The 16,376-nt window shown below is 33.7% G+C and overlaps 1 protein-coding gene across 1 annotated transcript in view; it reads left to right on the forward strand.

Annotated features, from left to right (window-relative positions):
• The window catches only part of KIF18A (kinesin family member 18A), an 89,746-nt gene that overhangs the window by 3,578 nt on the left and 69,792 nt on the right, over positions 1 to 16,376 (forward strand). Inside the window, exons 2-6 of the mRNA XM_025357715.1 lie at positions 6,647 to 7,017; positions 9,618 to 9,775; positions 12,609 to 12,713; positions 13,384 to 13,494; positions 15,373 to 15,570. Coding sequence (XP_025213500.1) covers positions 6,693 to 7,017; positions 9,618 to 9,775; positions 12,609 to 12,713; positions 13,384 to 13,494; positions 15,373 to 15,570 — 897 coding nt within the window. The 5' untranslated portion in view covers positions 6,647 to 6,692. The remainder of the gene's footprint in view (positions 1 to 6,646; positions 7,018 to 9,617; positions 9,776 to 12,608; positions 12,714 to 13,383; positions 13,495 to 15,372; positions 15,571 to 16,376) is intronic.

The raw sequence follows: 16,376 nt of genomic DNA on the forward strand, positions 1-16,376 counted from the left end.
TAATATATACTTTCCAATTACTGCTAAATTCGAGGAAGAAAAATAAACCTGGTAAGGGATTGGAGAGGCAAAGGCAGGGTGACACTTTTGGATAGATTCTTTAGGGAAAGCCTCTGTAAAGTGGCATTTGAACAGAGACCTGAAAAATGAAGTGAGGGATTACAATTTGCAAATATCTGGAGGTACTGCCTACCAGTAAGCAAAAATGCAAAAGCCAGGAGGCCAAAACAAGACTGAAGTGTTTTAGGAATGCTAAGAAAGTCATTGCAGCTGAAGCAGAATAATGAAGTGGAGAGACAACAGTAGAAGTCATTGTCAGAAACGTAGACAGGGCCATATGTGGAATTTATAGGCCATGGTAAGGAGTTTGTGTTTTATTCTTATTGTGAGAAGTCACTGGATAGTTTAGAGCAGGTAAATGACATGCAATACATATCATGATCTGAAAGCTTCTGAAGAAAGTATCAGTGCATACAATCAATGAATTAAATAAAATTTATTATTGTACTTGCATATAATTAGGGGTAAATCTTTAATCTGAGATGAGCACTAGCTACATATAAGTTAAAAATTGACCTGTTTAACTTGGCTTATTACCATGCAAGTATTCAGAATAAATAGATTTTAATACCTCATTAAACATTACAGAGACATGAGCTGTTCTACGTAAATGAATCTTCCAGAAAATTGAATATTAGCTTTGCTAAGTAATAAAGTATTTTAACCACACTCAATGATGAAAATAAAACATGATCTTCCAATTTCTTTAATTTTCTAAACAAGAAATTGGGAACATTATTTCTTTCCTATTTTTTTCTTTTTGATGCCTCAGGATTCTCATTGTGATTGCCTGTTGTTGTCAACAACTGTACTCTAATATGTTGTTTCTCTTGGAGATATACGTTTTCTGTTTCCCTCTACTCTAAATGAGTAAATTGCTTTTTGGGGTCTGTGAGCACTTTTTATAGTTTATTAATTCATTAATTGGTATGTTTGAAAATTTAATATATACTAGACTCTCTACGAGAGAATAGGGATATAAAGTAAAAGTCTATTAACTGTCACGTCTTATCATTCTCTTGTACCCTTTTCTAATCATGCATAATAATCATAAAATTTTGGAGCTAGAAAAAGACCTTCCATATCATATAATCTAACACTTTTGTTTTATACATTGGCAAGTGAAGCCCCTTCCTTAGCCCCTTCATTCTTCTTTTCTGATACGCTATTCTCTCTAGACTAGACAAATATTCTTCTTCAGGTTTAGTATCTATTATATAAAATGTTTGGTACCAGAAGATTTTTTGAATTTTGGAATTTTTTTTTTTATATATTTTTGCATTCTGCTTACTGGTTGAGGATCTCTAATCTGAAAATCCAAAATATTCTAGTGAGCATTTCCTTTGAGTGTCATGTTGGTACTCACAAAGTTTTAGATTTTGGATTTTCAGATTTGGAATGCTCAACCTGATTATAATGAACGATGATGTTGGAAGTATTTGTCTTTCATGCTTTAGTTCCACCAATGAAATCCTACCGGTTTGCTCTTTTGATTCTGTTCAACAAATACCACTTAGGAGTAGATGTGGCAAAATTGATCAGAGGCTATAATACTATCTTCTGAACAGCTGTCTGAAAAGAATTTGTGAATCCACATATTCTTGCGCAGATAACAATATTTAGGCTTTTCTTTTGCTGCTTCATATTAAATATGGTTAAAGAATTTACTTTCTGTGTGCCTTATTCAGAATCAACTAAATGCTCATTTCTTTTAGCCATCCTAGAAAACAAAGAAGGCACCACATAATAATATAGGAACGCTCTCATTAATTCCTGTAGATGTAATTATATTTGAACATAGATTAATTTTTACATTTGATGATTCTGTTGACCTTAGGCATTTTTATTAAGAAAATTCTATCCACTTATTTGTTTTTAAAAGGTAGGGAAATACATGATACTTTAAAAATTAACATCAATGTCTTTGTTAAAATATGCAACTAGTTGTGAAACAAACTTATATTTGACATTATACTTAAACTCTGTTGACTAAAAGAGTCAAACTCTGTAAAATATTTGAAAAGATTTATTCTGAGCCAAATATGAGTGACCATGGCCCATGACACAGTCCTCAGGAGGTCCTAAGAGCATGTGTGCAAGGTGGTCGGGGTACAGCATGGTTTTATATATTTTAGAGAGGCATGAGACGTCAATCAAATACATTTAAGAAATACATTGGTTTGGGTCAGAAAGGCGGGACAACTCAAAGCAGGGGCTTCCAGGCTATAGGTAAATTTAAACATTTTCTGGTTGACAATTGGTTGAGTTTGTCTAAAGACCTGGGATTGATAGAAAGGAATATTCAGGTTAAAGATAATTGTGGAGACCCAAGTTTTATTTTGCAGATGAAGCTCTCAGCAAACTTCAGAGAGTAAGTTGTAAAATGTTTCTCCTCAGAGCTAAAAGGGTGCCTGGCTTTTAGTTGATTATCTACTGGATCTGCAAAGAAAAGAGGAAAACAAAGAAGGAAGGGGATTCTCTATGGAATGTGGATTTTTCCCACAAGAGACTGTGAGGGCAATTTCAAGGCATGGCAAGTAAATACATTTTGGGGGTTAAATATTTTTTCCTTGTCTCAAAATGTTATGCCAGAGTCAGATTGAAAAGCAAGTCACGATATACAGGGTCAAATAAAATGCATCTGATGAAAATCCATTATTTATAGGGCGTGACTCTCCAGACCCCTTAGGTAGGAGTTTGGGCGAAATAAAAAATCACAGCTTAGTCCTCACTCCTTTAGGTAATTGTCCAATATTTCTCCCTGGAATGTTACTTAAATAATCCCCTCATTATAGTCTTATAAAGCACTGTTAACCTTTTCCCTATAATAGCACTAGTCACAGTTATACCTTTACATGTTTGTGTCAGTATTTATTTTATTAATAGCTGTTTCCCTCACTACACTGTAAATAATAATAGCAAACACTTGTAGTTCATACTCTGTACAAAGTATTGTTCTAAGTGTGTAATCTTTACAACTTTATAGGGTAGGTACTGTTGTTAGTCTTACTTTACAGATGGAGAAGCTGAGCCACAAGGAGGTTAAGTAACTTATCCACTATCACAGTCAGTACATCATACAGCTGGGATTTTAACCTAGGCTGCCTGTCTCCAACATGTAATAGTTGTCATGAATTAATTAACTAATTAATTAGGGAGGGATATCCTCCAGCCTCGAGATGCTAAGGTTTATTTTGAAATAATCACTTAATATTTTATGTTTACTTTGTTAACACTTTTATTTATGTATATTTAATCTATCATTTAAAAATAGTATATCTATTAAAGTTAAAATATTGTTGAATATTTCTAAAAGCTTTTAGAAATGTGTGTAGGAGATAGTTTCTGGTATCACAGGAATATGGGACACTGCTGGCCTTTAGTAGACAGGGGAGAGAAATGCTAAACATCCTCTAACATAGCAGTTCTAAATGCCCTATAACAGGGCAGTTCTAAACAAGGAAGAATTGGCCTACCCAAAGTGATAGTCATAAGCCCATTGAGAAAAACTCAAAGATGAACCCAGTCTCTTTGGCAAGAAGAAGCAGGAGGGGGGCAGATAGGAGAATTGATATTTACTGAATACCTTAATACTTATCTCTTTTAGCCTTTGCAACAAACGTTGAAGTATTATCATCTCTTTTATACAAATAGAAACCTGAGACTTATGGGGTTAAGTAATTTGTCCAAGGTCATAAAAGTGAGGTGTAGGTGCTTTGTGAGACTTGGCTCAACAAAAGCTCAGGGATGAAGAACAAGTAGTAATTCACCTGGGACCTGACTGTTAGAATCCAAATGACCATCCCTTCCTTTTCAGTATTCTATTTTTGGCTAAAGACAGAGTCCGAAAAAGGCAAAGATATGTCTAGCATCTGCTGCTTTTAGATTCCTTTGAATTCTGTCCCTATTTGAATTCTGTCCAAAAGTATATGGTTAAGTGGTTTTGTGACATATTTCAGCTTTAATATTGCTATTTCTCCCATTTAAAAAAATACAAACAAAACATCTTTTGACACACACACCCCCTTCGCTCACACCATTTTTCTCCTCCCTTTGGAACAGTCCTTTCCATATCCTTTGTCTCTGAATCTTCTTTCAGGATTTTTCCCCACCACTGCCCCAAAATTGCTTTTCTCAATGGCCTCTGTGTTACTAAATCCCATGGTTTATTCTCAGTAAGTACTTGACCTATTAGCAGTATTTAACACAATAGATCGCTGTTTTCCTCCTTGATTTAGGATTTCTCAAAAGTTTTTAAAGCTTAATACTGCATTAAGACTGAAGACAGCCTTTATTTTCTTATTTTCTTGACTTCCACCTGCCCTGACATTTCCACCTGGATGTCTGTCAAAACTCTGAGACTTAAGCTATCCAAACCTGAACCCCTGATCTGACCCTGCCTCCCACCACCCCCTGCCCTGCCAAAAAAAGCCCTGCTTCTTATTTCCATCTCAGTTGGTGACTACTTTATCCTTCTAATACTCAGGCCAAAAACCTTGGAGTTATTCTTCAATCCTGTCTTTCTCTTTCACTCTACGTCTACCTATCAGTAAATTCTGTCACCTTTACCCTCAGAATACACCCACAATCTGACCACTTACCACTTCTGCTGCCACTACCCTATTCTGAGCTGACAGAGTTGTCTCTTGTCTACATTACTTCAATAGGCTAGTCTATTATATTATCTACATAGCAGTGAGAGTGATAGATTATGTCACTCCTGTGCTCAAAACGACTTCCAGTGGTTCTTTGTCTTACCCAGAGTACAAGCCAAAGTTCTGTTAATGGCCTCCATTTCTCATCTCATGTCTTACTACACTCGCCTTTGCTCACTCCATTCTTGCCAACATATAAAGTAGCACCCTGGGTCTTTCTCTCTATGGGGAAACGCTTCCTACAATATCTGTATGACTAACTCCCTCACCTCCTTCAAGTCCTTACTCAAATGTTGTTTTGGGTGAATTTATTATTTTTGTCTCTTTTGTTTTAATTTATAAATGACAAAAATGTGTAAGTTTTTAGGATGCACTGTAATGTTTTGATACATGTGTACATATTGGAATGAGCATATCAGGCTAATTAACATATCCATCACCTCACATACCATTTTTTTGTTGTCAGAACATTTAAAATGTACTCTTAGCAATTAACCATGGTCACCTTACTGTGATGACCAAAACTATTCCTCTTGTATAACTGAAACTTTGTACCCTTTGACCAACATTTCCCCTTTTAACACCCACTCCACCCTCCTCAGCCACTGATAACCATTACTCTACTTCTCTGAATTCATATTTTTAGATTCTGCATATAAGTGAGATCATGTGACATTTGTCTTTTTGTGCCTGGCTTATTTTACTTAGCATAATGCCCTCTAGATTCATTCATGTTGTCACAAATGACAGAATTTTATTCTTTTTTAAGGCTGAATAGTATTCCATTGAGTGCATACACCACATTTTTTCAATCTATTCATCTGTCGATAGGCACTTAGATTGTTTATATATCTTAGTTATTGAGAATAATGTTGTAGCGAACATGGCAGGGCAAATATCTCTTTAACATACTGATTTTAATGCTTTTGGATATATACTCAGAAGTGGGATTGCAGGATCGTCCTAAGTCTCTCACCTCCTTTTGGTCCTGAAACAGATCTTGTTGTTTTGGAGTGTTTTGTTTTGTTTTGGGTTTTTTTGTGTGTGGTTTTTTGTTTGTTTGTTTGTTTGTTTTGGTTTTTGGGTCTTCAGATTCTAGATTATTTTCTGGATAGTTGAGACTTCCAAATTGTTGATCTTTGTTACTTTGTTTACTTTTCTTCTTTGCATGTGAAGCAGTCATAAAATTAGACCATAATTTTTAAACCTGCTGTCATTGATTCCTTAAACTTGCACACAGTTAGAAAGCGGAGACTAGGATCTATATTCAGAGACTAGGTCTCTGAATACACCAAGGAGTCTATGCCATCTTTTTCACCTTCAGACCTGAACTAGCTAGTTGAATGCATCCTTGGAACTATTATTAACCCTATGGGCCTCTGAGATACAGGTAGAGACCAGCCTGGATGTATCACTTTCCACTGCCAAGGGGCTTGCAGCCAAGATCACTTTTACTAAAAATAGTTCACAAGCTAAGGCTCTCCAGTCATACCTTGATATGGTTCTGAGAGATCCCTTTCTATTCACTCCAATGACCTAAGCTAAAATAGTGCTGGAGGGCTTGTGAAAATCAAATCTGTGTTTTAGGATAGCATATCTGTGATTATATATGGTTCAGCTGTAGTATTTGAGTTTAAGTCAAATATCTTACTAATATTTCAGGTAAAGAGATTTTTATCATAGTTTTGTATATGTATGTGCCATTTAATTGTTTGTTTTAGGGTAGTCAAGTGCATATGTGTGTATGTGTGCATATATGTGTATGTGTGTTGTGTGTGTTTATGTGTGTGTATATATATTTTTTCCCCCCAGTGTTTACCAAGTGAGTGAAACAGAATTATTAACATCTTTTTTGAATGAATACTACATGCCAGTTGCTTTGCGTGAAAGTAAAACTGATATTAAAACTTTATTTTCTTTTTTAATTTCAGAGAAGTATTCAAGCATTTATACAGATAGGAATCAAGATAATCAACAATGTCTGTCACTGAGGAAGACCTATGCCACCATATGAAAGTAGTAGTTCGTGTACGTCCAGAAAACACTAAAGAAAAGGCAGCTGGATTTCATAAAGTGGTTCATGTTGTGGATAAACATATCCTAGTTTTTGATCCCAAACAAGAAGAAGTCAGTTTTTTCCACGGAAAGAAAACTACAAATCAAAATGTTATAAAGAGACAAAATAAAGATCTTAAATTTGTATTTGATGCTGTTTTTGATGAAACGTCAACTCAGTCAGAAGTTTTTGAACACACTACTAAACCAATTCTTCGTAGTTTTTTGAATGGATATAATTGCACAGGTATTTGTTCCAATTTGGGATTTAATTTCTCTATCTGATTTCACTTGTACATTAGGAGAGACATCTACTTGAACCTTCTAAATATAATCAAATTTAAGGTGCTTGTATACAAAAAATTCTTAAGAAATTCAATAGACTTGAACTGTAAATATAGACTTTCTTTGAAATTTTAGTTATCATATATAACTTATATATCATTTGTGAACCTTTCTCTTGCAGGGCCTTACTGTGGCCCCTATAGACATCTGTCCTTTCAGTTGCCCATGTTATTAAACCACATGCTTATTGCAATTAACATCAGTTTTCTGCTAATTTGTATTTATAACTTTTCCTACAGCTTACCTGTGTAATTATCTATTCCCGGAGAGTAGTCAGACATTTCTGAACATTTGACAGTTTCTTTGCAGCAGTTTTTCTTCATGGCACACTGAAATAAAAATGTTTTAAGTTGGTAAAGGATAAGAGGAGACTAAAGATCAAAAACAACCTATGGAGTACTACACTCCTTATCTGAGTGATGAAAAAATCTGTACACTAAACCCTGCAGCATGCAATTTACCCATGTAACAAACCTGCATTGTACCCCCGAACCTAAAATAAAAATTGGAAAGGAGGTAAAAGTGTTAAGATCCCATGTTAATTATCTCATACCCTTTAACCCATCGTTAGCACAAGAAGCATCTTTAATGCTTTTTTCCACCTTTCAAGAAAGCCACGTTGATTTCCTTAAAAAAAAAGAGAGAGAGAGAGAGAGATACCCAAGATGCAAAATGGCCAGTTACTCAATGCTTACCAGGCACTAAACACCATTATTAATATCTGATTTTTGTAATTACTAGTGACATTTTCCCCAAGACAGTTCACAACTATAACGTGTTTCACTGTCTTTTCCCGATTCCTTTCAGTTTTATCATGGAAGACATACCCTCTTGGTCAAGTAAGGATGGAATGTGGTTTATTGATTGGTACTGCTGTGATTCCCATTTTTAAGAAGATATTCTTTTCCTCATTCATGAAACTTCATATGTCTCTAGAGATTTTGAAAATTTCGTAACTCAAGAAAAAAAGTAGACTCTCTATCAAACTGCTATTGAATTTTTGGTTTCTTTTTGGCTTTCTTTATATTCTTACCCTGCCTTTAAGACAGCTTAAGAATATGCTGTCTTAAAGCTTCCTTATATACTAACTTACATAAAATAGAACAAAGTAAAACGTACACCATGTTAATTCCTACTGAAAAGTATTTTTGTGGTTTGTTAACATTTGGTTTAGCAGACAGATTGAATTTATAAAAATATTTTCAACCAGTAATGATATGAGAAGTTATTGCCTTAACTGATTATTGTATTGGGTATTTACCATATGTGATTCACAAAGTGGATTTTTCTCTTTTCTTTTTGACGGAGTCTTGCTGTGTTGCCCAGGCTGGAGTGCGCTAGTGCAGTCACAGCTCACTGCAGCCTCAACCTGCTGGACTTAAGCAATCCTCCCATCTCAGCCTCCTGAATAGCTGGACTATAGGAATGAGCCACTGCCCTCAGCTAATTTTTTGAAAATTTTTGTGGATACAGGGTCTCACTGTGTTGCCCAGGCTGGTCTCAAACTCCTGGGCTCAAGCAATCCTTTGGACCTTAGCTGTCCAAAGTACTGGGCTTGTAGGGATGAGCCACCAAGCCTGACCCACAGAGTGGATTTTTTATACATTTGAAGAAACACATGACTTTCTTGTACTGAATAGAATCTTGGAAACAAAGTAATTCACCTAAAACATAAAAAGAAATCTTATAAATGGCATCTATCTGGTATTTATTCGAGTCTCTGCTTTGTGGCAAGCTATTTGTTAGGTGCCAAGGATACATGGCCTCTGCCTTGGTGGAGCACTTAATTGGAAATACAGTGTGATACATGCCAGAAGAGCGGGGTGTGGATATGCAGCATATACTGAGGACTGAAGTGAAAGAGTGGATGTATCTGCCTAGAACAATGAGGGAAAGCAGAGAAAAATGATATTTGTGCTGAGCATTTAGAAGCAGGTGGAAGTTTTCCAGCTGGATCAAGTAGAGGGACTCCTCAGAACAAAAACAGCAGAGTAGAAAGGAGCAGCAAATGCTGAGAATTTTGAATAATTAATTATCCCGAGATCACAGCAAGGAAGCAGTAGACTGGCAAAATAAGCAGGCACCCTCTGAGTGCTTTATAATATTCCAAAGTGAGGAATCTGAACTTACACAAACCTGGAACAATTAAGAAGGTTTATTGTATTCCAATTTTTTTTTCATAAAGATGACAACAAGTTGTAAAGGATAAAGAAGATGGAAGATGAAGACTAATCTGTAGGGAGATTTTAAGATTGCTTTGAAAGAGTAGTTGTTGGAGTGGGGGGCCGGGGGTAGTGATACCATTTATCAGAATAAAGAATATAGGAGTAAGAGTAGATTTCTGGTAAGATTCACAGGTTTTGAGGATAAGACTATAATTTTGGATTTGTAGGGTTTAAAGATACTGTTCAGGATATCCAGATGGAACTATCCACTAGATAGTAGATATAATAGCGTTATATGTCATAACATAGAGTTTTGATTCCTTTCTTAAAAACTCAGTACTTGCCTATGGTGCCACTGGCGCTGGGAAGACCCACACTATGCTAGGATCAGCTGATGAACCTGGAGTGATGTATCTAACAATGTTACACCTTTACAAATGCATGGATGAGATTAAAGAAGAGAAAACATGTAGTACTGCAGTTTCATATCTGGAGGTAAGTTGGCAATTTAGATTAATCAATAGTTTTGAGAAGTCATTGACATGATTCATTCAAATGATTTTATTACATAAGAGTTTTCCGGTGAATATACAAAATCATTAAAATTCTTTGTCTTGAATATTTGTTATGCATCTTTTTCGGTTAAGTTTTTTTTTTTTTTTTTTTTTTGGCAAAATTTCAGACTTAGAGAAGTTGCAACAATAGTATAAAGAACTTCCAGATACCCTTCACACAGATCCCCCATATGTTAACATTTTACTGCATTTGCTTTCTATGTGTGTGTATACATTTCATTCTTTCTGAGCTAGGTTGCAGACTTGTAAAAACAGGACTTTTTTAAAATAACAGCTAAATAGGTACCAAAATCGGGAAATTAGCAATGATACAATATAATTACCTTTAGATCTTAGTGAGATTTTGCTAGTTATTTCATTAATACCGTTTATTGTAAAAGAAAATTGTATTCAGTTGTTGTATCTCTTTAGTCTCCTTAATCTGTAATGTTTTGTCTTTTATGACACAGCCATAAAATTCCTCAGTTTGGATTTGTCATGATTAGATTCAGATTATGCACTGAGAGTAACACAAGCAAAGTGATGTCGACTTCTTACTGCATCACAAAAGGCTTAAGCCATTGATTAGTCCCCATACTGGGAATGTTAATTTTGATCAGTTTTATTATGCTGATGTCTGTAGAGTTTCTCCACTTCGAAGATACTGTTTTGCCATTTACAATTAGTAAGTGCTATATATGTAGACAATGTAAATATTCCTTACTCCTCAAACTTTTATGTATTGGTATTAGCATCCACTGATGATTGGTGACTGAATCAGTTACTATTATGATGGTAGATAGTGGTGATTTTTAAATTCCATCATTTCTTGTACGTTTCTTTATTGACTTTCTACTATAAGGAAGAGTTTTCCCCTTATTTTATCAGCCTCCTGCATTTTTACTTTATTCAATATAATCCCTTTCTGTAATCATTTTTTGTATGTTCAAATTGTGTAAGATTTGGTTAGTTGAGGCTTCTTCATGTTGTCTCTTGTGTCCTTTTGAAATACCCCATCATTCTTTGAGGCCTTCTACCCTCTTAATAGTCCACAAATGGTAACTAAGTGGCAGACACTCTAACTTTGCATTCAAATAGTGTTTCAGAAACCAGTAGAGAAACATAAAAACCCTGATTTCACTGCCTATTTATTTCTGGTGCCAGAAATTTTCTCTGTTATTAACATCTTGTAGTTTGGTCCCTACTGAGAATTTCATCCAAAGATTGATTAAAATCATGTATGTTGCTAAAAATTTCTTCATTAGAACTTACAGATAAAAAAGAAGTAAAACTCATTTTCTTTGGTTAAGTGTGAGAAGAATTTTTCTGAACTCAAATTAGGAAAAGAGGGTGCCAGCATTCATTATTTCTTCCTTAGATCCTTTTTATAACTGGGATGATTTTGAAGTTTGGTTATTTTCACAATTTTTATTTTTTCTTTTAATCAGCTTTCATATTATTAATGATAAGGCAGTGTATAATGTGGTTTTCTACTCAAGCTATGCACCAGAATTGCCTATAGATCTTTTTAAAAATAGGCCTAGGCCTCACATTTTGGCTATTTTAATTTAGTAGATCTGGGGTGTGACTGAGGCATCTCTGTTTTTTAAATGCTCCCAAGTGAGCCTCATACATAGACCAGCTTGAGGGCAATTATTCTAATTATTGATTTGGTATGATTGAAGTGGATAAGGGGAAGCAATAGAAAAGTGCTGCTCATCAAAAAGATATGATTAAGAAATATTTCTTCATATTATCATTTTACTACTTTAAGGGTTTATCACATTCTAATGCCTATCATTCCTTGTAAAGAATTGTACCAGCAATGAATTATCACTATGAGCTACTTATTAGAACACAGAAGGAAATAACACCAAATAGTTTTTTAGAGACTAAATTTTGTTATTTTTTTTCTTAAATCTTGTCAGTAATAGTTGTAATTCTCATTTGGTTAGCAAGTAATAAACTTTATACCTTTCATAAATACATAAAATCAGGCCAATAGTACTACATAGAAATGTGTGTTACTTATAAAAATTACTTTTTAAAAAATGACCAGAGATATAAAATACAGATGTGTATTCAGTATGATGCAATAGAGTGAAGCTGTCTAGGCTCCAGTTCCTAGTCTGCTAATACCTTTATGACCATGGACAAATCATTTAACCTCTCAGAACCTTAGTTCCCTCATCATTCAAATGGGTCTCCTTTTGAAATTTATTATTAATAATTATATGTCAAAATTAATGTAATTGAAGGATAATTGAAACAAATGCCACCTGTCCTTGAGTGTGGGTTTTCTGTAACATTTAAGCTCCAAAATTTAAAAAGTTTAGACTACTTGGACATTGTGAAATAACAAATATTTTTCACGGTAAGAACCATGCCATCTTCATACAACCTGCATTTCAGTTTCCCAGAATTTCTCAATGCCATGTGTTCCTTATATTTCCTGAAAATAAGAAAATGCACTTCAGCTATCTTACTTATCTGTGTTTCGCCATAGTCATCAAGGCAGAAATTATGAGTGAGGGTATAATGACTCCAACTTTAAGTTTCAATTTCAAACCTAGGTAATCAAACTCTTCAATTTTCTGGAATGATAGAAAATTAATGGCAACATGAGATTGAAGGTATGAGGTGAATAAAAGTGAGGTGCTGCTTGTCTTTAGGATAAAATTCTAATAATTTTAAATCAGCAATGTATGTGTGATGTAATCACCTTTTTTTTTTTTTTCTTACATCAATACTAAGGCAGTTCTTTTTATTTTAAGGTATATAATGAACAGATTCGTGACCTCTTAGTAAATTCAGGGCCACTTGCTGTCCGGGAAGATACCCAAAAAGGGGTAGTCGTTCATGGACTTACTTTACACCAGGTATGTATATAAACATCTTTTTCCCTGTTAGAATAGCAAATGTGACTGTTAAGCCATTTTCATCAGCCATGCACTTAGTTTCCGTCCTGTTTGAGAAAAAAAAAAAAAAACTAATGATGTGCAGAATTTAAATGATTAGGGTATATTTTTAGTGTTATTTTGTTTTAAAATACTGAGTGAGCTTTTTAAAAACATTTTTTAAATTTCATTTTTAAATTTTAATCTACATGTGTATGTATGTATGTATGTATGTGTGTATGTATTTTGTGACCGGGCTATGAGACTGGCTAATTTTTGTATTTTTGGTAGAAAACGGGATTTCACCATGTTGTTCAGGCCTGTCTCAAACTCCAGGGCTCAAGCAATCTGCCCGCCCTGGCCCCCAGTGAGTGAGCTTTTCTTACAAAAATCTGCTTGAACATTTAATGTCATATTATTCTATTTAACATAGAGACTAGACTCTGCTCCTGAGAAACTAGATTTTATCTTTTATTCTTCATATAAACACATACAATACTAAGCAGATGAGACACAGTCAGTATTTAATAGGATTGAATTTATAGAAAACATTTTCTTTCACCTTTAAATATTTTTGTTTCTGAACATTTATTGAAAAATTTAAAGATATATTGCTGATTTTTAAATTTTTCTTCTGCTTAAACTTCTCCAGCCGAAATCCTCAGAGGAAATTTTACATTTATTGGATAATGGAAACAAAAACAGGACACAACATCCCACTGATATGAATGCCACATCTTCTCGTTCTCATGCTGTTTTCCAAGTAAGAGGCCACTAGACTATCACTCTTAAAATTGAATTTAAAATAAATGAAGCTAAATTCATGAATGATCATTTTCATATATGTGAAAAAAATCTGTCTATAGACTTCACTTGTCAGTACTTTTCTTACTTTGTAGCTTTGAGAAGTTTCTGTCACCAAGAATATTTATAATTGAGATGTTTAAAACAAAAATAGAAAATTTCTACCTTTGTAAACATACAGGAGGATAAAGTTGTAGTAATAAAAGTTGTTTTGTTTTTGCTGAAAATATTTAATCTTTCCAATAGATAATCTTATATTCACAGTAAAATTTATCTCTATAAATCTAGACTTATAGAACTAATAGTTTGGGAATATACTGATTCATCTTTAAAAGATTTCACCGTAAGGACTATGTAAATAATTGCATTCCTTAAGGAAGTATGATTCAGTTGGCACAGTACCTCTTAGGAATACAATTCCAGAAAGACCTAAAGCATAGGTTAATAGCTATTATTTCTTATAGTTTCTAGTCCTGTTAATATCCAAATGATAATATAAAGCTTCTTTTAGTATTATGCCATCTGAGATTCATCTTATAAGAAAGAAATTGTTATAGTTGAAAGAATTCATATTGAAAGCAATCAAACCATTCATATAGTCCCTAGTCAACAAAAATTTCATTTATCTTTTTTGTTCTTACCACTAACTCTTCGACTATTAATAGTCTTGAGAGAAATATTTCTCTGTGAAACTGAGATGTCTCTGAAATATCTTAGATCCTACTTTATAAAAACATTTAATAAATGGGCTTTATAATTAAGTAATATCTTACCTTCCTCATCTTTTGTTTGCCACCTAATGTAGTTCAGATAATTCTTACAGAGTAGCTTAAAATATTTGAATAAATTATGCTTTACTAGGCAGTTGAAAATGACAAGTAGACTTTGACATTTCAGTCGACAACAGTCTACATATACAACAGTGGTCCCATAAGATTACAACAGAGCTGAAAAGTTCCTATTCATCTAGTGATGTCATACTCATCATAATGTCGTGGCGTACCATATTACTCAAATGTTTGTGGTGATGTTGGTGTAAATGAACCTGCACTGCCAGTCATATGAAAATGTAGTACATACAATTATGTACAGTACATAAGACTTGGTAATAAATGACTGTGTTACTGATTTATGTATTTAATTTTTATTATTATTTTAGAGTGTGCGCCTACTTATTACCCCAAAAGCAGTCTGCTACTTTCTGTTTACCAAGTCTGTTGATTTCATCATTTTCTCTTGTATTTGATTTATTATATTTTCACAATGAGGAAATCACCTAACAGTGCATTTCACAGAACATAGCTCTGTTGTTAAGTGATGCAAGACTGTACTGCTTTTTTTATATATAATATTTTAATTATTAAGACATATACAAGTTTGAGGTATTAGAATAAATGTACTCTTCAGTTTGGATCAAGATTCAAATTCAACTTGTCTTGAGGGGCAATCTCCGGATAAATGCAAGGCATTCTGACCAGTAGCTTTGGTTTTTTCTTAGGAATGTTATTTCTATAGAACCTATGTTTCTAACCATCACCTCTGATAATTCCATGTTCTGGTTCAAGGGGTACCAGAATACAAATGGAAGTTTTGCTCCTCTGTCAGGTCAAGAGTTATTTTTCCTCTGGTACACATATAGAAAGTCTTTTCATTTTTGTATTTTTCTCAGCTATAGTGATTACTTCTAGTGCTCTTAAGTATCAATTAGATTGTACCTTGTTCAGTTGTTTTTTAAAATGAAAATGATTTTGATTTTGTGCTCTATTAAAATATATATTTCCCTTTTAGTTTTGTTAAATCTTATCCTCATTTTTTTCTATTTTGTAATTTCAAAAAGATTTATTTGCGACAACAAGACAAAACAGCAAGTATCAATCAAAATGTCCGTATTGCCAAGATGTCACTCATTGACCTGGCAGGATCTGAGCGAGCAAGTACTACCGGTGCTAAGGGGACCCGATTTGTAGAAGGCACGAATATTAATAGATCACTTTTAGCTCTTGGGAATGTCATCAATGCCTTAGCAGATTCAAAGGTAGGCATTATATGTCTATTTGTTAAATAGTTTGAAATATTGAAATAGATAAGAAAGATACTATTTAATATGATTTTGTTTTAAGCATCTGGTATATATCACATTTCAAGAGTATATCAGTAATGTTAATATATAGATCAAAGACCTCAGAAAACCTAGTGTATTAAAAAAACTGATTTTATTTCTTTTTTAATTTCCAGTTTTATAATCAGAATTGGTTAAATAGAAAGTAATGAATACCAGATTGATAGTTAATATTTTATGGTACATTCTCATCACTTACTTTGAACTTGGTTTTTAAAGTGATCATTTAATGATCACTACACAGCAAACATGATAATTAAATTGGCATGAAGACAAACTAACCATATTTTAGAAAAACTAAATTCTGTTGTTTGGTATTTTATATAATATGAAATAGGGTTAAGTATTAAAGGGTGTTGATTTTTTTTTTTTAAGAGGAGTTTAAGTTATAAAACGTCATGAAATCACCTAATAAGATAATGTTTACTAGATGCTTTGGGGCATATTTAAAAATAGTTTACATATGCCATATGCCAGAAGTGCTTACCTAGAACACACAACATAGATATTTGTAAAAATGACATCCTTTCTAAAAGTTATAATACGGCAATTTAAGTTAAACCATCCTCGAAAGCTTTAGCTTGTTAAACTGTTCAAAAAGCTCATCACTGCTCATTACAGAAATACAAATCAAAACCACAGTGAGATACTATCTCATGCCAGTTAGAATGGTGATCATTAAAAAGCCAGGAAACAACAGATGCTGGAGAGGATGTGGAGAA

This window comes from Theropithecus gelada, chromosome 14, assembly GCF_003255815.1.
Source record: "Theropithecus gelada isolate Dixy chromosome 14, Tgel_1.0, whole genome shotgun sequence".
In the NCBI taxonomy this organism is placed as follows: Eukaryota; Metazoa; Chordata; class Mammalia; order Primates; family Cercopithecidae; genus Theropithecus; species Theropithecus gelada.